General features: G+C 39.5%; 1 protein-coding gene across 2 annotated transcripts in view; it reads left to right on the plus strand.

Annotated features, from left to right (window-relative positions):
• OCA2 (OCA2 melanosomal transmembrane protein) overlaps nt 1-26,603 on the plus strand; it is a 192,167-nt gene that overhangs the window by 106,485 nt on the left and 59,079 nt on the right. For both annotated transcript variants that reach the window (XM_072135687.1, XM_072135686.1), the window contains exons 11-14: nt 6,323-6,388; nt 10,825-10,881; nt 17,064-17,188; nt 26,184-26,322. In XM_072135687.1, coding sequence (XP_071991788.1) covers nt 6,323-6,388; nt 10,825-10,881; nt 17,064-17,188; nt 26,184-26,322 — 387 coding nt within the window. The remainder of the gene's footprint in view (nt 1-6,322; nt 6,389-10,824; nt 10,882-17,063; nt 17,189-26,183; nt 26,323-26,603) is intronic.

The raw sequence follows: 26,603 nt of genomic DNA on the forward strand, positions 1-26,603 counted from the left end.
GTCGTCCCCCCTTACACCTGGATGATGCAAGGAGAGACCTTCTCTCAATCCTGATCCTGTGGATACAGGAAGAACACTGGTGGGAGGATGCTGGAAGGGCACTTTTAACCTCTCTCCTTCCTGTTCCCACAGAGGTCAAAGGGCATCCTCCAGGTGGCCGCCATGGGGAACGTGATGGAAGCTGAGTTTTAATTGGTTACAATGGGCAACTAAGAATATTCTGACTTTCAGAAAGCTTGATAAATCTGCCCCTGGGTGTAGTTTATGGGGGAAGAGGGTGTTGCTGTTAATAGGTTCTCTTTTTAAAACATTGCTGAAAGATGGAGTATTTTTAAGTTGTTTTTCCACTATTAGTGGAGGCCTTGGCTACCAAAATAACTGTAGAGTTAGTTAGCACAAAGTTAAAGAAGATCAGGTAGAAGTCCTGGTTTGGTATATCTATACTAGACGAGTATATTAAAATGGCAGGTAATTAAGGTACAAATATGTGTGCTTTTACCATATTTGGCTCAATGTTGGACGCCTGTGAATCAGCACTTGGCTTGTCTTTTGTATTATATGCTTTGAACTAATGTAAGCTTTTTCTGATTGTCAGTGGGGCTCATGTAAGGCATGATTTTATAATGCGTTCTATTTTAATATCACTTGGTAAATTTCACAGGATCCTTTCACCATAGATATATCCCTTGAAAGCAGCACATTTTTTGTCATACAGCCCATGACACATTTATTTTAACGTTGATTTTACTTAATTTCCATATGTATCAATCTATGGGCTCTTTTACATAGGGGGAATAAAAGCAACAGCAGCAGTTTGCAGCAATTATTAGGTTGAGTACAATTGTTACTTTTTTTTTTTTTTTTTTTTTTAATGAAACCCTGTTAATGATGATATGTATCTTAAAACTTCATTCAACCTTGTTTTTTCCATTTTTCAATAAAGTGATATGTATGTTAACCCCTTAACGCTCAGCGTCCGATATATCGGACGCTGAGCTCAATGACTTAGCGCTCAGCGTCCGATATATCGGACGCTGAGCCCATGCCGGTTCAGCTCAAGATCTGAGCCGAACCGGCATCGGGAAACACGGGGTGCCGGCTGTAACTAATAGCCGGCACCCCAGTGTAACACCCGCGATCGGAGTTGACTCCGATCGCGGGTGCTTAACCCGTTAAATGCCGCGGTCAGCGCGACCGCGGCATCTAACATGCCTCTGGGGGGTCTTTCCCCCACGATCGGCCCCCCCGAACCGTTTTCGGGGGGCGCCGATCGTTGCTATAGTAACTCTGGGGTCCGATCTGGACCCCAGAGTTACTTGCTAGAATTGCCAGTAAGATGGCGTCTGTGACGTCATCTTACTGGCACAGTGCCAGCCTATGCAAGTGTATAGGCTGACACTGATAATACTCTGCAATACATCAGTATTGCAGAATATTATCATGAAGAAGCAATCAGAAGATTGCTTCTTCATGTCCCATGGTATAAAAGTGAAAAAGTAAAAAAAAAAATGTTATTCAATAAAAAAATAAAGTAATAAATCACTAAAAATGCCCCAAACCCCCAAAACATATAAAGAGACATATAACTAAAAAAAAAGTCTAAATCATAACACAAACCCCACATATATAGTATCACCGCGTCCGTAACAACCCGTAGAATAAAAGTAAATCATTATTGAACCCCCACGATAAACGCCGTAAAAAAAAACTGCTATAAACCTTCCAAAAATTATGATTTTTAGCTATTCAATCCCACAAAAAATGCTATAAAATGCGATCAAAAAACCATGTGTACTCCGACATGATACTGGTGCAAAGTACAACATGTCCCGCAAAAAATAAGCCATCAACCAGCTCCGTAGCCAAAAAAGTAACAATGTTATGCCACTTGGAAGACGGCAATACATAAATGATAGATTTTTCCCCACATTAGGGTTTTGTTTGACAAATTTAGTAAAACGTAAGAAAATATATTCAAGTCTGGTATCCCCGTAATCGTATCGACCCATAGAATAAAGATAACATGATTATTAGTCTATACGGTGAACACCAAAAAAAAAAAGAGTAAAAAATCCAGTACAGAATTGATGCTTTTCTACTCCTGCCCTCAAAAAAAGTTCCTAAATTTTCAACAATAGGTGATACCAACCCCAAAATGGTAACAATGGAAAAAGCATCTCATCGCGCAAAAAAAATGGCATCACATGGCCCCAATAACGCAAAAGCGAAAATTTTATAGCCTTCAAAAGGGGCCAATGAGGAAACTAAAATCCTGGCAGCTGCAGGGCGCTCCTTCCCTTCTGCGTCTCGCTGTGCGCCCATAAAACAAGTAACGGCCGCATGTGGGGGGTCTTTGTACTCAGGAGAAATTGCAGAACAAATTGTATGGTGGGTTTTCTCTTTTTATATTTTGGAAATGTGTAAATTTTAGGGCTAAATGAACGTATAAGGGAACAATTTGACCATTCTAAATTTCACCTCCATTTTGATTCAATTACTATGAAGATCTCAAGGGGTTAACAATCTTCGTAAAAGCTGTTTCTGATGGCTTGAGGGGTGCAGATTTGAAAATGGGTTGGTTATATAGGGTGTTTTGATGCTAAATATGTAAAATTTCATTCCAAACTGTATTTATCCCCAAAATAGTCAATTCTGAAAATCCGGAAAAGCGATATTCTTTTTGTAAGCCGCGTGACATCAAAATAAATTATCCAGACATATCAGAAATTATGAAAATGTAAAGTAGACAAATGGGAAATGTTATTTAGCAACTTATTTAGGTGGTAAATCTATCTGCCTGAAAACGCAATGATTTTGAATTTCGAAAATGGCAAATTTTTCAAAAAATTTATCATATTTTCTTTTTTTTTGTAAATAAACGCAAAACTTATCAGCCAAAATTTACCACTAAAATGAAGTACAACATGTGGGGAAAAAACAATCTCAGAATTGTTTTGATAAGTAACAGTGTTCAAAAGTTATAACCATATAAAGCGACGCAGGTCAGAATCCAAAAAATCGGGCTGAGCCTTAACCTGCAAAATGGCTGCGTCCTTAAGGGGTTAAGGATGTTATTACATTGTACCTTGGTCAGCCTGCAATAGAACACCAGTAAGTATACAGATAGTAGCTATAACAACCTGATATCTTTTTTTTCTGAAGACTACCAAAGTTAAATGAGTTTTCTTAAAATGTTGGAAAAACCCACAAGGGCAGGGAAAACAAAATGAAAATAAAGCATACATTCCCTTCTTTGGCTTCTGGTTCCAGTGTTGTGGTGCTCTTGTTGAAGCCAGTCACATGCTGTCTTCATATAATCTAACATTACCTACTGATCTATCACGTCAAAGATTTTAGTCAGTCATGTTAACTGGTGCTACATCCATATTTTACCCCAGTTTTTTTCCTTATGGTTTCACAATTCATTATATTATTGTTTGTTACCGAAACCCGCAGAGAATACGTTTTTTTTATAAACAAGAGAAACACTTGAAACTTTTGGTTCTTTTAATGTGGTAAGTGAAACAAAAAGGCAAAACACTCATTTATTAAAGAAAACCTACCATGAGGAATCTACCATCAGAAGTAGATCTGATGGTTGATTTTTCTTGCCCGCCTCTACCCTATTCTGTAATTTAATAATCCTGGGACCGAACTTGTTTAAAATTTTTATTTTTAAATTAAATTATATTAAATTTTGGCATTGGAGTAACCTTAGCTCCTAGTGCCTAGCCAGGCTAGTACATGCTAGGTACCCCCTGAGGAAGCGTGGGTGAAACATGCATTGGGGAGTCCATGGGCGACCATATTGCACTAATATGGGCAAGACACTGGTCTTGATGATATAGATCCACTGCATTTAAGTTTATTGGCCACTATGAATTGTGATGTAACTATTGATGTGAGATATTTATTATGAAAGACCACTTATAGCTGATGGATATACCATATATATGTTGAATATGTGATTAGGCCCAGTCGGACCATATTTGCATCAATTGTACCTGTTTTTTAATACATTTAATTAATAAAGTTTGAATTTGTATTTTTATAAAAAGAACGGTGTAAGTTATGTTTTATGGTAGTACATTAGTACACACCCCAATAGCCTCTTCAGGTAATTTACATATTACTAAAAATTTTTAACAAGTTAGGTTCCAGGAGTATTTAAATTACAAATTAGTTCAGAGGCCGACATATCTACGGTATTATCTAATTCAGATGGTAGATTTCTTATGGTAGGTTACCTATAAAATATGGTAAACTAAAAAAAAAAGGGATTAAAAAGTTTAAATTCTATATGAAGCACAAGTAAAGAAGAGAGTAAAGAAAATTAAGTTTAAGGCAATGCAAAAATGGAATGCGGATTTGGGGACACAAATAGAAGATATGGAAGTATGGAAAGAGGTTTTACAGTCACCATTGTGGGTTTCCAAAAATGGTAGTAACAGAATTGGTCAATTTTTCATTATTCACAGGTTGAACAGGACACCTAGTTGGTTATATGGAATAGGTTATACAGGCAGTCCTCTACTTAAGGACACCCGACTTACAGACAGACCCCTCTGACCTCTGGTGAAGCTTTCTGAATGCTTTACTACAGTCCCAGACTGCAATGATCAGCTGTAAGGTGTCTGTAATTAAGCTTTATTGATAATCCTTGGTCTCATTACAGCAAAAAATTTTTAAACTCCAATTGTCACTGGGGCCAAAAATTTTTTTGTCAGGATCTACAATTCTAAAATATACAGTTTCGACTTGCATACAAATTCAACTTAAGAACAAACCTCCGGAGCCTATCTTGTATGTAACCCGGGGACTGCCTGTATAGAAAATGATGCTTGTGTGAAATGTCATGACGAGAGCCAACTATGGGAGAGAAAAAGAACTGGACCGCACATCCACACATCACGCAATGATCTACTGCTGCTAGGCTATATTTTATAACGAACTCAAGGTTCTTAGTTACATTTTGATCATGAAGAGAGGGCTGGATGTTATCACATGTTTTCAAAATGTCCAAAATTATTTAAATATTGGGAAGAGTTTTTTAGGGTTATAAATGATGTATTGGGAATATCATTATCAAGATCCATGGTTGGGTATGAGTGTGCTAAGAGAGTAATATCCCATTTACTATTCATGGCTAGGAAGGTAATATTAAACCTGTGGATTAAGGATACTCCACCAAAAATTGAAATGTGGAAACAGTGTTATGGAAGTGATCAAATTAGAAAGCATGTCCCTGGTGACAAAAGAAGGAAGAAAGCTGTGGGATAAGCAGTGGAATAGGCGGTTGTATCATATGGAGATGGAGGAGGGTGTAGGAGAAAGGGGGTACAGTCTTGTTCCTGAAGGATGTGGACGTTAGGAATGAATTAAAATAGTGGGAAATATTAGACTGACATCTTTTGCCTTAGAAAATAAGTATCATGGTATGGGATGCAGAACTGATGAATTGAGTGGTTTCATTATTTTGTATAAGGAATATATTGAGATTTAGTATATTATAGGAACGGCTGGTTTGACAAAAAAATTGCTCCTGCCTGCCTCTTAACCAATCTACCATATTATTTACTTCAGATGGTAGATTTCTCATGGTAGGTTAAGTATTTCACTATTGTAAAAGGTCCCTAAGCTGTATTTTAGAATAGTCCAAAACATGTTCTCATCTTTCTGGAATGTGTCCCTAGTTCCAGTACTGGCCATCAGTTTTCTGTTGTTTCTGGTTCCATCGGACAGTAAGTGATTAATCTAAATTGTTCACATAATTGAGTCAATCTGTAGCTGTAACGGTGACGGCTGAGGTCATAGTTTGGCTTCGCTATCATGTTCACAATGTACGTCATGAAATCGCTTCTGCCTTTTAAATCTGTTTTTCTTTTTTTTTATAAATTCAGATGTTGCTATATAATAAAAAATACCATGTTTTGCCAAGATGAATAACAATTTCCAGGGAATCAAAGATATTTTTAAATGTAGCTGAAATAATTATTATACCTGTTAGAATCCAGATAAAATAATCTTCACTTCTGTCTCATGCAGATTCAGTATATATGGTGATTACATCCGTAAAACAGAGTTCTTTAAATTAAATAACGAGAAGGCATGAGAATGAGAATTACACAAAGGAAAAAATTAGGCTATAAATGGCCGTGAAGAGGAAGCATAGTAAAATGATGTTCATAAAAATGTTAATTTCCATTCATTAATGCATGTTTGAGTAGTTGATTATTAAATGGAGTGTATATTTAGTGCTGCTAATCATTATATGGGTAATTAACAGTTTTATTTAATACATTGTTCTGTCCTCTAATTGTAGAGACCGAGCTTGGTGAAGGTAGTGGAGTGGATTGATTATGAAACGCTGGCACTTCTGTTTGGAATGGTAATTATTAATCTGTATTTTTTTTAGCAAGTTAATGTTGTAAAGCAGTCTGTATCCTGTGCTTGGTAATTTCCATAAATTTTATACACTCCGTACGGTCTGGTCCCAGAAAAGACAAAGAGATTCTATTAGTAACTGGTTATGTTTCTTAAGTCTTTAGTTCAATGCAAATTTGCATTGTTCCATTATCCAGTTAACTTTTTAGTTTATTGTCATCTGTTTGTGAAGACAATACAGAAAATACCGGCACTACTACAGTGGGTCCCTCCCGTCCAACAATGCTCTTCTCACATAGTCCTATGAACCACGCGTTGTAGGTACTCTGCTTCAGGTATACACATGCAGCATCCAGTCATCAATGTAGAAGATGGTGAAGCGACACTCACCAAAGCGTGTTTAATCTGTAATTTAGCAGAGTGGCAACACGGACAAATATCAGACCACGACCGGCTGTTTGGCGCCAAACGGGCGCTTTCTCAAGCGCCCATTTGGTGCTAAACGGTCCGTTGCCTGTCGTGGTCTGATGTTTGTCCGTGTTGCCACTTTGCTAAATTACAGATTGAACACGCTTTGGTGAGTGCCGCTTCACTATCTTCCACATTGATGATTGTCATCTGTTTGGCTGATACATTTTGGCTGATACATTTAACTCCTGGTAATATGTTGGATTGCAGTCATATAACAATATTTTTTGCAGAAAAAATTGCAACATTAATTGACATCATTATACGATTAGAGTCTAAAATAAGTAGCCTTTAAAGAATACGGGTCATTTTTACTCAAAGATTGGGAGATTGGAGAAAACTCTTCTTATCCCATGAGGGTTTTTGGATTATGACACTCCATACTAGTTCCCCTCATGGTTTAAACTACAAAACAGTTCTACTGTATTTATATTAAAGCATATAAAATTCGTATAATATCTAAATATAATATCCTATATAAGATTGTATATCAATTTCATTGAGTTTTTTTACTTTTTTTTCCTTCCCCTCCCCCTTCCTCCTTGTCATTTCCCCTCCTCTTCTTTTTTGTATAGACATGTGTTTCATTCAGTGTATATTTGGTTATGACTAAGGACGGCCAACTGTCTGAAACGTGTCGACTTTACAGCATCATGCACACTATTTTGTTTTTATGCTAATATGGAATAAAGAACCTAATATTTTTAACGTACTTGCTGGTAAATTTCCCCTTTTTCTTCATTAGATCTTCATCATTTTTATTTATATGGAAATTAGAATTTTGTTGCTTCATCAACATGGCTAATAGTTCTGATTTAGGCTGGCTTCCGACAAACTTGCTCACCTTATAGAGATAGGACATTGTGCTGGTAAAATTACATGGACTGAGCAAAGTACAGTGGACGGGAGTCCTTTCATCATTGTGAAATATGAAGCAATGAGTGGAGTACCGGCCGAACAGAAGGATAAAACTGTATCAGTTCAGTGTGCTGCTGTTAACAGTATTGGCTCTGCTGCATATCAGGAAAGCTGTGAACTCTGAGTCCCATCCCTTTATTCTGTTGGAGGCAGAGCGAGAGGGGGGTGGGGGTGGCACTATGCAAAACAATGCACTATGCAAAACTGGACAAAAGAGGGTCACAGAATCTCATGTCCACACACACACAGTGCAGCGAAATACTCATTTTCTTGTACATATTGCTTTCATTCCAATGTTCTCTAGGTCAACCTTCTAAAGTATTTCATAAGGCTAGTCCTACCAGTGATATTTTAGTTAATAATCAAAACCTCTAACTGTATTTTTATCCTCCTATGACTTTTCTATCTTGATTTTATTTTGATGTTGATAACTGTAAATACAACACCTTTAACCGTATGTGACACTATACTGGCAAGTGCTAAAGACTATGGTAATGAGTTCTCAGATTCTGTACATAATGTATATGTTTGTAAGAGCATTGTAATTAGAAATGCCGCAACAATTTAGTCTGAGACCTAGAAATAACCCTGCAATAATAATGGATAGTTAAAAGTATCATCTTAGGGTTTGTGTTGTTGTGAAATGGATTTTGGTAAACCTAATTCCAATAAACGTTAATATACATTAGTTGATGATTTTCAATTAGTATTGTGATCAGATTATATTAAAAGCAAATCTGCAGTATTGTGACATGTCCTAGTTGTCTATTATGGGTTATACTTGTAGCTTGATTAGTTAAAGTTGCATCTCTCTAAATGTAATACTTTAGGTTACTTGAAATGCTGTAACGTTTTCTGAAAATGTTATATAGAACTTTTCTGACCTTATACATTGTCTTTTTGACAAATATATTTAATGCAGATAGTGGAAATTGATGGCAGTTTCAAAATGGTTACATTTAAGTAATATGACATTTTACACATTTAATGATATTTCACAAAAGGTTAAGACAGTACAATGCTTCCTCCAAAAATTCTTCTAAACAGTAGGACATAGTGTCACTTCAAATATAGTTTAGAAACAGTCCTGTATGTGTTTAATACAGTAGGTTTAAATGGTTGTAAAACTTTCACCAAATATGAACATAAAACAGAGTCTGGGGGTAGCCAAGGTTTATGTATGCTTTAATACCAAAGTGATATTTTTTCTGGATGATGTCCTCTTTCCAAAAATGAGCAACAGTAAATGCAGCTACATTAATTTTTTACAAGCAAATGTTATAGGGATATTTTATATAAGTCCTGGAATGCTGGGACAGGGGTAAATTTACAAAAAAATAAGCAAGATGGATTTTCATTAGAGCTGAAGAGTAAGGCAGGAAAATGTTTCCCTCAAAGCTATTTTTAACCAAGTCTTTTCTCTATTTCAGTTTTGCCAGTTTAAGCTTCCCCTATAGTAACTGTCTGTGCAAAAATGTTACTACATTACAGTCACGTTTGGGATGGGTCTTCTAATAATATCACTGTTTGCTTATGCCTGCCATTCCTATATATTTATATGGTTATGTTTTGCTTGGAGTTGACTTGTGTAATTTATAGTCAGTCTGAATATAATTTAAGTCCAATTTTATGTTCCCACTTTTATAAATCACCTGTTTTAGAAATCACATTCTACATGATTAATAGTCTAATAACATAACAACTATGAGCCAGATGGAAGTGTCACGGTCAGTTGAAAGTTAGGTGTACAGCGATTTCCTTTTATATTTAATTTTCCTTCTTCCGTTGGTCTTGTGCTTTGGGAAGTGCTGTAAGAATTGTTATCTGAAAATAATAAATTCCACAACAAAGTCATTAGAGGACATGAATTAGTATCTTTTATAAAACCTAAAATGAGGCAAAATGTTTGGTAAAATTAATAACATAGTGGACATTTGAAAACTGTACTAGGTTTAAGCTATCATATGTAAAAGTAGTATAAAATAAGACAGGCACCTTGAATATAGTGATGTGTTGCTTTCTTGCAGAGAACATGTCAGATTCTCATTACCATTTTAATATTTAGTGACTGAGCCAAATATGGCATAGAGCAAATACATTGGAGGAGAATAGAAGGTGGAATTCAAATCCGTGTTATGTAACTGGTGAACTAGACAGATTATTTCATGATATCATTTTAAATAGAAGATATAAAAACTTTTGTTTTACATAACTAGATGTAGCAAAGCTTAACGTGACCCCTAACAATTTTTGTTACTATTTTATCTACATATAGATGTAGCAAACAAAATGGGGGGGAATTTATCATGTGCCAGTCAGTACATTGTGCACGTTGGATATACTAAGAGGCTCCGGACCATAATTAATCCCCCGCCATACCCTGTGTTGAATTGCATTATAACCCCAACACCTCCTCCCCCTCACCATGAACACCAATCATTGGTGACAGCAATGATCACTAGTGTGAACCCTATTAATGCCAGTGGAAAAGCCAATGGCGGCAATTATATGCCAGTGGCAGGTGACTGGGAGTGTCGATCATAGGGAAAAGGGAGTCACGCATTAATCATGGGTGTTACTGGTGGCGAAGAGAGTTCAGGTAATTTAACCAAGATTGGGTTTGACTGAACTTGGCAAACCCAAACCTGAATTGGTCCTCTCATCTCTACGATAAATGTTTGTTTAAAATAACAATAGAAACTGACTTGGTCGTCAACCTGTTGTTGTCTTACAGGCTTTAAAAAAACTTTAGCGAACACATCTGATTAGCTGCTGATCTCTCTCCGGCAGGATTATAAATATATGGTTATATGTCATTGACAACCATTGAATTCAGACCAAAGCTGCTTGATATAGACCTTCTCTACAAACAACTATATGCTGCGCTTATTGAGGGGGTATGGGTCTGCGTAACACTTTTTGTGTTAAGTGAGATTGATCGATAAGTTCAATTCTTGAGCAGGTGATTTAACTACAATGTTCAACTCTATAGACAAGTGTGAAAACATATCATCATTACCCTGACTATAAAAAATTCCTTTTCTTTTTCTCCAGATGATATTGGTCGCTATATTCTCAGAAACGGGATTCTTTGACTATTGTGCTGTTAAGGTGAGTCTCACATGTTAACCAATATATACCTGCTCTTAAACTAAACTGTAGATGTCACATTATCCTATATACGGCAACATTTAATATAGATCAGTAACCATCAGTTGAATTACATTTTTTATCCTTGAATCAACTAATGCAAAGATGTTGATTTAAGCTCCAAAAATTATTAGGTGTGTCCCTAAACTATGTTCTATCCCACGGAATTGAAACTCTCTCGCAGTTTGCCTTGTGGTTAAAAAACAAACAAAAAAACTAGGAATCTATAAAAAAGTGAATGCTAATGGCACATGTAAGCCCTTGTTTCCGAATACACTGCTAAATGCTTTCACATCACAATGTGATGGTGCTGGAGTCGCAGACACTATTCTATGACAACAGTGTATGCATTAAACTAGTAAGGTCATTATGGATATATACACTATATAGCAGAGGTGGCGAACCTATGGCACGGGTGCCAGAGGTGGCACTCAGAGCCCTTTCTGTGGGCACTCAGGCTATTGACCCCAAGACAGAGTTCACCAAACAGGACCAAATTCACGAAATCTTCCTGCAGACCCAGGCAATTTAAGAGATGCTGCAATCAGCGCTATTTTAAACTGACACTTCATTGTCTGTTTGAAACTGTGGGAAAAGTGAGAAGGTGTTGATAGAACTGCATTATCTTTGTAGGTCATCCTTCTGGGCCCTTCATTCTTACTGTACAGAGAGACCCTGGAGAGAAGCTACAATGATAGTCTGAATGTGCCCTCCTTCAATCAAATGTATTAGTGGCCTCAGGGGGGCGATACGATTGATAGATGTTGTAGAGCAGGTAACAATAAGTTACTGCTTGAAATGCAATGTTGGCTCTTAGTGGTAAATAAGTGGATTTTGGCTATAGTTTGGGCACTCGGTCTCTAAAAGGTTCGTCATCACTGCTATATAGGGTGCAATCACCCTTTATACCTGGTTTTTATTCACAATGTATTGTTGCCACACCTTAGTTAATTATTCACACAGTGTTTTGTGTTGTCACTTGTTGCATTATACAAGGATTATTTAATCATAACTAAATTGTGACATCAGTTTAGTTAATTTCTGTAATGTTATGTCACTGCTTAATAGTGCTGGAACATCACTGTTCATTTGCATTCAGACAGGACTGGGACAAGGCTTTTTGAGACCTTATGCACACATGACCCTGGTGCCACCCTTCCCTCAATAAAATTTAGCCACCTTATCTCGAGACCAGTGTGATGGGGTGAATGGGGATCGCAAGGCTGCCATCACAGGACCAATTTGCGATGTCGAACGCTGAAACTAGCCAGTCAATGCAGACTGGACAGAAACCGTGATACAAGTCATGACAGATGGTGTTGTGACAGATGGTGCCATGATATATGCAAGTCAGGACAGATCCGCTGCTTCAACGCCATCATTCTGCATTTGGTGGTGTTGAAGAGATATGTGTAATCTGTCCTGTAGTTTCTGTTGTGCAATCACGATTACAACCCCATTGTCCATCTTTCCTTGCATTATTCCAAGTAGCGTCCTTTTTTCCTTGTGATATGCCCCCCAGTGTCTGTCCCCCCCCAACCCAAAGGGGGAAAAGAAAATATTAAAAAGCTCTGGTCACCACTAGTGGCTGTTTGTATATACAAAGTATATATGTGCTTGAAACTGCTACTATGGTAGCTACTCGGGTACTGCATTACTGCCAGTCTCAAACTGTGATGATTGGTTGAACCAGTGGCTGAATGGAAGAGCCAGAGAGGGTGTGTATCTGTTGTTTATTATTTTCCCCACCAAAGCCATATATAAAGATGAAATTTAAACCAAGAAATCCCTTTAAAACAAAGTGACACAAAGATGCACTTGTAAGGAAAAATTGCATTTTAAAGCACTCCTCCACTGACAACACACACTCCCTCCACCACTGACTACATCCAAGCTCCCTCTCTCCCACTGACAACACATACTTACTCTTCCGGCTGGATATGCACACTCCCCTTCCCCACTGACAACACACACACAACCATTAGACAATGACAACACCCAAGATCCCCCTCTTCCACTGACAACACAAAAGATTCCCCACCCAAACTGACACACTCGCCCTCACCGATTAACAGCACTCAAGCTCACCCTCACTGACAATACATACTCCAGCACTGCCAACACAAACAACTCTTCCCCAATGATAACATCCCAGTGGTTCCTCATTGACAACTTGCATCTGCACCCCTCCCCTGCTGACAATACCTAAACTCTCACCTCCACATTAACAAAACACACCCTCCCCTACTTTCTACAATCATGCTCCCTCCCTCTCTGAAAGCACACTCCTTCTTACCCCATTGATTGCACAAACACACCCTCTGCCACTGACAATACACAAACTCCCTCTTTGACAACACACACCCATCCCCTACTGATAAATCCAAGCTCCCCCACTGACAGCGCACACACACCCATTCTTCCCTCCTAGTCCAAGCACCCCACCAACCCCCTGACAACACACACCCTTCTCAACTGACAACACACATGCTGCCACTCACTGTCAATGCAGACTGCTACCTCCCAAACTGACAACACCCTCATCCTTTCCCCATTGGCAACCTACACACTCGCACCCCCAATTGCAGCATACGCCCCCTCCATTAAGCAGCACCTCCTGTGGGGGCTGGTCTCCTTTGGCCGGAGTGTCTTCCTAAGCACATTTTTGCTATTCACCCATGTTCTTCACACAATCTTGCTCTCTTTTTCTTGGCCCAAACGTTGCACACATTAATGCCGCAATTAAAAAATCACTTGAGCAAGCAACCAGTTAGAGTGCCAGGATTATTATTTATTTGTATATATGATGTTGAATATCTATTCTTGGAACCTATCTATAGAAGGAGTATAATGCTCTAAGCTTTGCTTCAATTGTTCTGTTCAATACAAACCTGCAATGATCTATTGCTATTGCTGGGCTACTCTCAGTTGTCACAACCTCCTGTATCTGGGGTGAACATATAAAACTTTGTGGAAAGAAATAAAAGCTCAACATTTAATAATTCCAATGTTCTGTATTACTCGATAGTGGCAGACTTTGAATTTAGACATTCATTTTATTTAGTTTCACCTTGAAATAATTTTTTATTGATATCAAATTAGCTAACTTACCACAAAATAATCCATAGTTCCTGTTTGCCTTCTCATTGGATTTTAGAAATTGCTTTTATGCCTTCTCAGCATGTTGAGATTGGGTTTTCTGAAACCAAATTAACAGCAACAGCTTTATTCACCTTATTAACTTGCCACATTGAATTCCACCTGTTGATTTTGAAAATATATAAGATTAAAAAGCCATTTAACTTCCTTTTATTTATTGTACATTGCTGATACTACACTGTGTAACAGCAAGTATGTCCAGAAGTCTGCTGGTGGAAATATGAGCAAAGGACCTGTGCTTATTATTTCTGATAGATCTGTTTATGTGGTGTTTTAAAAAAAACCTCTTTGCGGAAAAGTGCTGTATGGCTGTGCTCACATTTAGTTTTCCCTCCATTGTAAGTACAGTATTTGTGGGGAGGATTGATGACTTTTAATAAAGTATGGCAATGTATCCCGTAGTATGCTTATACAGTGGGATAAGTTTTTTTTTTCTCCCAGACCCTCCCCCCTGAAAGAGGATTGATGAATAACCACTAAACTGCCAATATTCATGGTGTCTCCCCTGTGATGTATCTTTCTATGTATAGAAGTGAACAACCATTTTGTACATTCAGTAGACGCTAATGATGGATGCCAAAAGCTATTATGGCCTTTCCTATACAAATACTTTTTACAGAAGACTGAAAATTCAATCTACAATGCTTTTTTTAAATCTGTGTTTCCTTCTGGATGCTAGGTCAAAAGGAGGCCTCTATCTGACAGTATAAGGCCAGCTGCACAAGAACATGTTCAGTCCAGGGAAATGGGCCTGTATGTTGACCTGATCCCGTGGACGTTGCACAGGGCTGGAGTCTTTGCATTATACATATATGATGCAATGATGCAATAAGGGTTTCCGTCGGGCTTTCCGACTTTTCGGGGATTGCACTGCCGGAACAGGGATTTAGAAGGGCATTGTGTCACGTGCGATCGGATTTGGCGCCGGCTTTCATGCAACACAAATCTGGGGGTGGGCCGTCGGACAATCCAACAGATTCAGAAAGACAGCAGGATTTAACATGCAAATTGTGTCACAAGCCAAGCACTTACGTGCACCAGGAAGAGAAAGGTGAACTCCAGCAAACCTGAGCGGGGAAGCAACAGATGCAGGATATCGGGTGCCCTATCTTAGTGAATCGCGGCGCAATTCATGTTCATCGGACATTCTGGAATGGGGATTGCGAAGTGGACAGGGAAGTAAATGTGCCCCAATGTGTTCATGTAATTTCATCATATTCTAATGGCCACAATTATTTATTTTTAATGCAGTCACATGACTGCTTATTTTTTGGCAGATAAATGTAATGGACAGTACTGTCATGATGGATAAGACAAGACATATGTTTGTCACTGTTGCGTGTTATGTTTAAAGTTCCATTAAGGTACATTACAATGTGATCATATGACCACTGCTATAAAACACTGCTAAACTTGACCTGCTTGTGTCTTGTCCTAGTCTGCCATGACTATTATTACACCCTCCTTCTCCAAACATTTTAGGATGTTTTAGGATTGATAGCAGCTTAAGATAAGCTTCAAACCACAGCCTTTTTAGTTATATGGAGCCGTAGCAGCCGGAGGAGTTATATAGAGGGTAAAGTTATATTCTGGATTAGCAACATGTTTGGGGCTTCCTATTACACACCTTTGTAAAACAACTTGAAAATCTTCAGGAAAAGTGCCCACAAACAAAATATTAAATCATTGTGTTGCGCCCCACCAGTTGTTAAGTTGATGATTACGACGAGACAGGGTTTCCTGCCCCCCCCCTCTCCCCCCTTTTTTTTTCTTTCCCCTTGCTCTCTCTCTTCTCTCTCTCTCTCCCCTTCTCTCCCTCTCCCCCCTCTCCTTTGTCCTCTCACTTTATCTCCTCCCCCCTTCCCACCCCCTTTGGTCCATCCTACAGAAAACACCCTGTCCCCTTTTCTCTCTGCATTTGGCCTTTCTGGGCATACTACCGAACGTTTGGCCGCCCAGTTCAGCTGACGAAGAAAATCTAATCTAATCTAATCCGCGACTCTGCGGTCATGTCACCTATTTGCTTTCTTGTCTTGTCTATATGTTTGCTCTACTTCACTTATTGTTAAAAACTGTTATATAAATAATTTCAAAAAGTTTATGATTACGTTATTTTCAAGTAGTTTGGCTTCTTTAAATCAGAAAAATTCTAAAATTGTGTGTGTGTCTGTGGTAAATGTTAAAAAGAAAAATAATTCTAAATCGCTTATGAAAATGTTTGCAATTCCTGGCTGTTTGGTATGGAACTTCTTAAATCTGTTTTGCTACCATTGCATTACATCTGAATTGCTAATTATCCCAAAAATCCTTTCAATTCACTTTAAATTTACAAACTCTTAAATCAATCTCAAGTTCTAGTATTTTTAATGTATAATTACATACAAATATATAATTTCATATAATGCATTGCATATATTCACATCCATAGTTGTTATGTACATATTACAATTGACATAAAATTTTACAGGACATGAAAATGCCATTGTCCCAAATAACTAAATTATAAGAATGCAAAGAAGGTTGATGTAGCCCCTTCGCTCCCAATCTCCCTGTTCCTGTTCCTGTTCTCTGACATAGCTTTTAAACATGGTGGTGTATTCCAAAATGTCTTTCGGACGTTCCCATTTCACCCAGTAAAAATGTAGAAGAAGCTTATTATCTAACAGAGAGAATTCGTCCAGACTGTATGTACTTACCCTTGTAAATAGGGCTTCCTTTTGTGGCAGAGGGAAGCTTTTTCATTAGCTAGCTATCTCAGCTTGGGTGGCTGCCAATATTTGTGTAGTTCTTTCAATAACTTTTTAAAACTATTTTCATTTTTGAATAACACATATAAAAAGCGGAAAGCGTATTTGGTGGTGAGTCCCATTGTCAAGTTTTCCACAACCCATGAAATATGTGTATATATTTTGGAGCTATGCCATTTGAGTTCTAACCCATTGAATGTTTATGTTAAGTTTTTTTTGTTTTTTTTTTCTCTATAGGCTTACCAGCTGTCTCGAGGAAGAGTGTGGCCAATGATAATAATTCTGTGTCTTATTGCAGCAATTCTCTCTGCATTCTTGGACAACGTCACCACAATGTTGCTTTTCACCCCAGTGACAATAAGGTACTTTTTTTTGCTTGTAAATATTGACCCCTTTCACCCACATTCTCCCAAATATGTACTAAATAAACAGCTCCTTTTTAAATAAAAACTTGATTCCATTTTGACCTATTTACATTTGCTCCCAACATATACTCGAAAGTGAGAGGCAGATCCAGCATTATATGTTTTGCTAACCTCAAAAGATCTGACGTTTTCCCAGCAAATTGTTTAATGAAATGTAAATTCCCTTAAAGCTAGCACATATGTTTGCACTGAACCTTTTTCTAAACTTCAAATAAAATCCTCTATAATTAAAATGTAATGTAGAATCTATTTGAAAGTCATCCATGCTCCGGGACAGTGTTATTAAATATTGGTGACCTTCTACTCCTGCGTAATCGTTGCCACCAGGGATGACTGTAGTTTACAATATCTTGTGGCTGTAATCTTTTCTCCCTGAGACTTCTTCATTTCCAGGCAATGTTCAAACAACAGTTCTTTCTCTATAGGTAGATTGCATCTCTCATTTTGGAACTTCATGAAACAATACATAAATTGTGTTGCACGGTCACCAGAGTTTTGTAGCTTGGAGCTTTTTTTTTGCATACACCAGCAGGATGGTTAAATGAAAATGTTCTGTCTTGGCCGGATAATTTTAATCGGTTCAAAAACTCAGACATCACTGATAAGCGATGTCTGAAAACCAATGCTCCAGGGAACACATTCAATGCTTTTCTTTCAGAGAATGTATCAAACATCAGCTCAAATTTGCCAAAACATCCTGTTATTGATGGATATACAGTGAAAGCTGATCAGTTTCTTATTTCCTGTCAATGTGAATATAATTAAATGCTTTTTTTTATTAATTACTATTTTGATTTCTAATCACAAAATGCAGAAAACTGAGAGGCAGAGTAATTACACATTAGTACTATAATTGTATCTTATGTTTATATTTGTATTAAGAGCACACATATCTGTATGAATACAAACTGACCTTGTTTTTAATTGTTTGCAATACATTTTCTCCGTGGATGTAGTCATAGCAATATAATGATATAGTATGTAGTAACATTGCATTCAGAAATCCATGTGACTTCTCATTTCAAGACTGTTGTATTTTGCACATCTTATTACTGTATATACTCCTGTATAAGCCGAGTTTTTCAGCACAAAAAATGTGCTGAAAAACCTCACCTCCGCTTATACTCGAGTGAATTTAAAAAAAAATTAATACTCGCCCTCCGGCACCCAGATCCTCAGCGCAGTTCCCGATTCTCGGCGGTGGCTCCGCTTCTCTCTTCTTTGTTCACTAGCCGGCAGTCATGTCCATGCGATATGCCGGCGGGCACACTATGATGCGGTGGTGTCGCCACCGATGACATCATCAGCAGCAACACCGCCGCATCATAGTGTGCGCCTGCAGGCAGATCGCATGGACACGACTGCCAGCTAGTGAAGTAAGAAAAGAAAAGCCGAGGACCAGGAGCCGTGCATCAAAGGTGAGTATCGGAGGATGAGTATTAAGTTTTTTTTTTTGTTTAAATTCGCTTAGCATGCTGGGGGCAGCAACGACATGGGGCAGGCTGTAAACGACATGTGGCAGCCTGTAAACGACGTGTGGCTGGCTGGCTGTATACGACATGGGGGCTGGCTGGCTGTATACGACATGGGTGCTGGCTGTATACTACATGGAGTTTGGCTGGCTGTATACTACATGGGGCTGGCTGGCTGTATAGTACATTGGGGCTGGCTGTATACTACACCCTCAGCTTATACTCGAGTCAATAGGTTTTCCCAGTTTTTGGTGGTAAAATTAGGGGTCTCGGCTTATGTGTTAAATAATATCTTTATGAAAGCATGAACAAGCGATCATTGCTTGTTCAAGCTGACCTGTGAAAAAATAAAAGGTTTAAAGAAATTAAAAGTTTTTAAAATTCAAAATAATTCTAGTGAAAGTCCCCTGAACACCGCCATTTCCTTTATACATCACATAAAGTACAAATGAAAAACGCCCAAAAAACATTTCGTATTGCCACATTGATAACAACAATTTTTACACGTAGTAAAACACAAAAAGGTATCAATACTGCATGGTTTTCTAGATCTCTGCTTGCTATCATTCAAAAGGAAGCTTGCTTGCTTACTTCCTGTAAAAAAACGGTCATGTGGAGTATGATTACTCTCTGTAATATTATGAGTCTTGCACCTGTGTGGACATCACATGACCATGGACAGATTTAAGCTATATAACATATATAGATAGATATATCTATATCTGGAAGTAAACATAGACTCATTCTATAGAATGACAGCAAGCATACATCTAGAAGAAAACGAGGAATTGATACAGAGCTTATATTGGAAAATTGCATTACTTTATATCACATACACAATTCTTTATACATCTCTTTAATAGATCAGACATGTTTGAATGTGGGGTATACCAAATACAGTCGGTCCCCTACTTAAGAACACCTGACTTACATACGACCCCTAGTTACAAACGGACCTCTGGATTTTGGTAATTTACTGTACTTTAGTCCTAGGCTACAATAAACAGCTATAACAGTTATCAACGGTGCCTGTAATAAAGATTTATTGTTTATCCTGGTTCTTGACAATCCAACATTTTTAAAATCCATCATTTTTTTGGTCTTTTATCCACCTTGTTTCTCCTTTCCAGGAATACTAAATGTGTTTTGATTTTGTATGCTTGTGTATATTTTCATGTATATCCCTGGACAAAACTTATTCTAATTTCTTTTTAAATTTCCTTTTTTGAGGCCTTTTTTGTTAATACAGTATACTGTAATGCGTAATAACTGTACAAGTAAAAATGTGTATATGTAAATACGTCTGTATACACAATTTTGCTAAAGTTCTTCACAACCAAATTGTTATTTGTTCCAGTCCATAAAAAAAGGTGTCTGCAATGAAATATTTCCTTTTTGGTATTTTTTTTTTTTTGGCCCTCAGACATAAATATTTATGTATATGAAGTAAAATATTGTAATAAGCTCACTACATTATATAGGGGTAGTTACTTTGAACTATTTCAAGTCTCATTAGCACTTTCCATTACTAGTTTCAATTGTTTCCTTGTCCCCTTGACACTCGTCCCTTTTGCGCATGACCGCTGTAGGAGATTAGCTCCAGGGATCGTCGTCTCCTAAGCAGACGACCAGCACACACAGGGAATTCACACAATGTGAGGAAGGTTATAACTGGCCTCAGCCAGCTTTATTTGGCAGTACACAAACTCAAAACATAAAAATAACACCTAAGCCTCTCCGGCACTAACTACACATTGAGGTTCCCTACCTCACCAGGTGCTGGCCTACTGCCAGCCACCCCAAAAACACAGTAACAGTTCACTGCCACCGCTCCACAGGCCTTTGCCGTAGCCTGTCTCTTCCCCAGGGTGGAGCCCAGTGTGAAGTCTGCCCCATGTATTAGTGCAGCCCCTCCAGCTGAAAACTAATCAACTTAGACAGACCCAACTTTTCCAGGTCTGTCTTCTACTCAGCTTTTCATAAGGCAAAATGCACATTTTATGCCCAAAAGCTTCTCTAGTGGCAGCCACCCTGCCACATATCCTCCCCCTGTGATCAAGGCCGTAGGCCTGATCAATAAGCTTAATTCTCCCTCCGTGGTCAAAGCTCCTATATTGGGGTCTAATCCCTACGGTTCCTAGAAGCACTGTAGAGACCCTACTATCTACTACATCTTCTATACCTGGAAAATGACAGCTTTTTTTCTTAACTGCAGGAGACACAGACAGCTCAAAATTAGTCCCAGCATCTCTTCCTTCACACAACTGATCATCTTCAATCATGTCTCTATTAACAATGATAGATTTTCTTCTCCTCTTTCTCTTGCATTTTACTGGAGACTCCACATACCCCTCAGGGCTTGGCATGGTTAGGTCCCATCTCTTCATCACCTTGTGGATGCCGTCACACCGGTTACCATCCACTGAGGCATATGCACTGTGTCTTCAGCTTCGGCACCTTCTTTGTCATTGAAGGGGGCATTACCGTTCAGAACCAGGGCACGATTCACATTGGTGAGCTTCTGGTCACATGTCTGCAAAGCTGTACGCTTGCTACCTCTGAGGTCACAACCTCCGCTCTCGGTGTAGGTGAAACTCATCTCAACATCAGCATCATCCCCTCCAGCTAACACTTCGGACTTCGGACCCAAGTCCTGGCATGGACTTTCCACAATGGCAGCCTTAAGCTCTTCATGGCTTGCACTAGGTTCCTGGCTGACCTCTTCCTCGGTCAGTCCTTCATACGCCTTGCTGGCCAACACCTCAGTCTTCACCGAGTCTTTCCTGTGTAGGAATTTCGAGGGCTCTGTTGACATTATATCAGACACCGTCTCCTCACATCCACTGCAGTCATCACCCGGTATATCTTCAAGGCACTTCTCACCATCCAGACCATCTTCACTTTCGCTCTTCAGATGATCAGGCAGATCTACCGTTGGGTGCAGCTGTGCTGGAGTCTCTGTAGGGCCCATCTGGGTATTCCTCCACTTGCCCAGAGAATGCTGGCATGCACTATGACAGAGATGAGACGACAGAGCTTCCACACGTACACAGCAACTCGGCTGGTCCCTTTGTTGTAGACTTGGCGCCACTTCAACCTTCTCCACAGGTTCAGCAGGCTGAGACAGCTCTTCACCTGTCTTCGGGGGGTAACCATTAACCCATTCTTCAGATTTTCCCAAGACTGTATTCAGACTACTGGTTATAAGCGATCCCACTTGGGTGGCCATCACGTTTGAGACTACAGACTTAGTCACACCCACACCGCCTTGTACTGCACCAGCTTCCCAGCCCAATATATCGGACGTCGCACCTGTAACCGTGTCTCGGGCACCAGTCACTGTATTTGTCTTCAATACGGCTTTTCCAGTTGGCTGCTGAAGAAAAGCCAGGTTGGACTCCTGTTTCCCCAAACCTTTGCAAGCAAAGTCATTACTTGTGGCAACCGGTGGCTCCAGAATGCCTATGAGAGGCCTTGATCCAGTCACTGTAACGTCAGTCAAGGGCTTCTCCTCCTTCTCAGCAACATCACGATCACTGCGGATGCATGGGCGACCTTCCCTCACAGAGTTGTAGACTGCACTCACCACACTGCAGGCAGAACTACCCAAAGGCTGGTGCATCACATGTTCCAGCACCTTCTGGGGATCTGGGGTCCCCTCATCCGTAGGTGTATGATTAAGAGTGGCGCTTCCACCCTGTTCACACACAATTTCAATCAGCACGCCATCATGCGTATTCTGCGGTTCATCAGCAGGTGTACAGGGGTCTGGTTTACGCCTGGTCTCCTTCCTAGGACACTTCTGGTGCCACATCACGACAGAACACACCTGGAGGTTGGCATCACCATTTTGGCACTTTCTTTTGTTCCCCGAACACGTACACATGTGAACCTCCCATTCACTTTTCTTTGCAAACACTGTATCACAGAAAGGACAGTACGAGATATCAATCTTCAACTCATGTTTCTGTAATATATGTCTCTTTAGGTCATCTTTTCTTCTATAAGACACGTGACAATTGTAGCATTTATACCAGTTATTCCGCAAACCAGTATTCACATGACGCTTCAGTTTATTGATGCTGCTTCTGGCCTTGTTCACACACGAACTCAGTACCTCAATCTCCTCAGAAGCCTCAGGTGTATCAGATGTCTGGTCTCCCCCTGACATTTCCTGAACACTGATGTGAGACTCCTCCACAGGTGACTGACACAGGCTATCCTCACCTCCTGCAGGTTCTGAGCGAGTAGCTGCTTCTCTAGGGCTCTGTTCACACTCACTGTTTGTGTAACTCTGGGCTGAAGGGAAACCACTAACAATCAGGATCTCATTATCTTCACCTGCCCTTGCTATGGCGGTATCCCTATCTGAACTGCCATTAGCTACATTGCATATCTCAGGCTCGCTACCTGTGTCATTACAACTCACAACCTCTAGGGGCACCTCTGAGCTAACTCTCTTAGTATCTAGGGCTGCACCTAGTTCACACTCTGCATAATTCTGAACAGACATTGTAACGCTATCAGATGTTATCGGCATTGCAGAATTGTCACATGTTACAGGTAGTGTCATATAATCACAGTTAACACTATAATCACAGGTTAGAGGCAGATTATGCACAACATTACACTTTTCTGGTTTAACTTCAGAAATTACGGCATCACAAATATCATCATCACATAGTCCATCAGACTTTATCAGTCTCAGTGGCAGAGTCTCCTTCTGTGGGATCAAGACCCCTTGGTCACAGTTCAGACTGCAACCTGTTGAGACTCCACCCACCATCACCTCAGGTCGCTGAGACTTCTCCAGATCGTCCTTTGGGGAGATTGGGACTGTACCCGATGTCAGAGGGGTCTCCCAGGAAAAGCAGCTATTCCCACCACTTGGAATACTTTCCCACAAGTCCCAGAAAAAAGGGAAGTTTTTCCCCAGGATGAACTCCACCTCCAGATCTGCACAAATCTCCAGCTTATGTGTCACAATCGCAATATCACTTTCAAAGTCAATCCAGACAGTCTTACCCTTCCCTGGCTGGTACTTCAGGAACAATAAGATGTCCGGATTAACTCTGGAGACATCCTGAGAACAGTCCAGTTCCACCATCAGCGGGATTCCACCCACTATCATCTCACAAGTCTTGACTGGCAACTTCTCTGGTCTCCTGACCAGAGGACAATGAGGTGCACTGACCTCACATGGCACAGCCGCATGCTGTCGCCGTTGGTTGCCCCTAGCAACCACATCTTTGCGCTGCTGCATACACGCTGCAACACGTGGCCACTTGGCCGCAGGACATTCCGCCACACACCGGTTCATCCGTAGACATCTGCAAGGCTGCTCCCGTCGGTTGCCCCCGGCAACGGCACATAGCAACCTCTCCTCAGGAACTGCAGACCGATCACAGACATCTCGAACCATCGGCTGGAATCCGCTCGGCTTGGCATTTGGGGTCTCCATAACCCGAATGGCTTCTGGCATTCCAAGGTCCTCCCACATCATCTGCCGCCAGCGTCTCTGGAACTCATCCATCGGACCCATGGTGATTACTCCCACAGCAAACAAGCAGTCTCTGTATATCTCTCACACCAAGACAAATCTTCCCGTGACCACAGCGCCTCCAGCAGCAGGAACAACAGTCTCTCACATGAGGGTTACTGGCCCTTTAAATCTCGCTGTGTGTGCTGATTTCCATGCCACAGCATACCGCCACCATATGTAGGAGATTAGCTCCGGGGATCGTCGTCTCCTAAGCAGACGACCAGCACACACAGGGAATTCACACAATGTGAGGAAGGTTATAACTGGCCTCAGCCAGCTTTATTTGGCAGTACACAAACTCAAAACATAAAAATAACACCTAAGCCTCTCCGGCACTAACTACACATTGAGGTTCCCTACCTCACCAGGTGCTGGCCTACTGCCAGCCACCCCAAAAACACAGTAACAGTTCACTGCCACCGCTCCACAGGCCTTTGCCGTAGCCTGTCTCTTCCCCAGGGTGGAGCCCAGTGTGAAGTCTGCCCCATGTATTAGTGCAGCCCCTCCAGCTGAAAACTAATCAACTTAGACAGACCCAACTTTTCCAGGTCTGTCTTCTACTCAGCTTTTCATAAGGCAAAATGCACATTTTATGCCCAAAAGCTTCTCTAGTGGCAGCCACCCTGCCACACCGCGTACAGTAAAGTGATTAAGGCTTGTTTTTACCTTTACTTCAGATGCCAGAGCTTTACATGAAAGTCTAATAGTTCTTTAAGAAAAGTAATTAATTGAATGTAATGACGTACGGTACATTGTACAGAATGTATGCATATTCAGGAAATACAACTAATGGCATTACTTTAACCTGCCAAATTACATTTTTATTCCTGAATATACCTCTTCACGGTAACTCCCACTGCAACTGCAGATTAAACTCAAAAGGGCCAATTATAATTTATATTTACATTCATTAATGAGTATGAGAAAGAGTATACTTTAAACAAATGATGTTGGGATATTTTTTAAGATTAGTGTTTAATACCCTAACCTAAATCTGAACATTATTGAATTAAATGCTTCAAATTAATAGCGTGGTACAGCATTTAAATAGCTATTTCCGTTTGGACATTTATCCATTCACAACAACATGACCGCAAAAGACACTTCAATAACATTTTTCAATCATTTAGTTTACCTTTATCAATTTTAGAAAGAATATATTGACGGGAATTTTCATACAATCCATTGTTACTTCAACAGCATTTAGTATCATCAACTACACCATATATGTTATCAGAAAACATCACCTTCGTAGAAGAGAGCTGTGTGTACCCACACCTGTTTTGTTTCGGGGGATCCTCCCCCTATGTCAAGCATGCACATAACCTGCATTCATATCCCTAAATACACACATAAGTGACATAATGACAGATTAACCATTTGTTCTCCCAACTAGGGCAACACTAATAAAATATTAAGGTCATTTAAGGTCACTAAGGTGAGTTTTTTTGCTAACCTATATGGTGTGGATCAAGATACTAAATGATGTTGAAGTTGCAATGGATTATTTGAAGATTTCTGTCAATGTATATTTTTAAAATTGATAAAGGAAAAAAATTATTTGAAAAAAGTCTCTTGATTTCGGTCATGGCGTTGTTTATGGATATGTGAGATTGAAGTGTTTGAAGGACCTCCTTGACTTGCAATTGTACAATTGTACGTTCCACAAAAAAAAAGTCAGGTTACTTACATTTTGTTCACATTTGAACATTTATGGATTATCTGACTGCTCTTTTCATTGACACTGAAATACACTGATGTGTTTTTATTTATGTTCCAAAACTGGTGCAAATAGTAAAAATTTCAAATTTGTATTTATGTGTTGATATTGAACAAAATCACATACAGCTAATTTTTAATAGTCATTTATAGTTTCTACTGCATTACTTGACACTTCATGGTTATTTCATATTTTTAGGTTGTGTGAAGTACTTAATCTTGATCCCCGACAAGTTCTGATTGCAGAAGTAATCTTCACAAACATAGGGGGGGCTGCTACTGCTGTTGGTGATCCACCCAATGTAATTATCGTCTCCAATCAGGAGCTAAGGAAAGTGGTAAGTGGAGGAACTGTTTTAATGGTGTTAATACTTACACAGCAGAAATATTTTTCTTATTTCAATGCTTTTGAATAAAAATACATTTACATTTTGTTGCTTTTTGTTTGTTGCTACTGGAAGACAAGTCCTATAACACGTTAAAACGTTGTGTCCAAAAAATACTTTTTTTTAAAATGATCCTGCCAACCTTGCAAATAATAATAAGTTATTATTCATAAATTATATAAACTCCTTGCAGCCACCCTACACTTCCAGGGTTAGAAGTCTTATGGACTGTA

Source organism: Engystomops pustulosus, chromosome 2 (assembly GCF_040894005.1).
Source record: "Engystomops pustulosus chromosome 2, aEngPut4.maternal, whole genome shotgun sequence".
Taxonomy (NCBI): domain Eukaryota; kingdom Metazoa; phylum Chordata; class Amphibia; order Anura; family Leptodactylidae; genus Engystomops; species Engystomops pustulosus.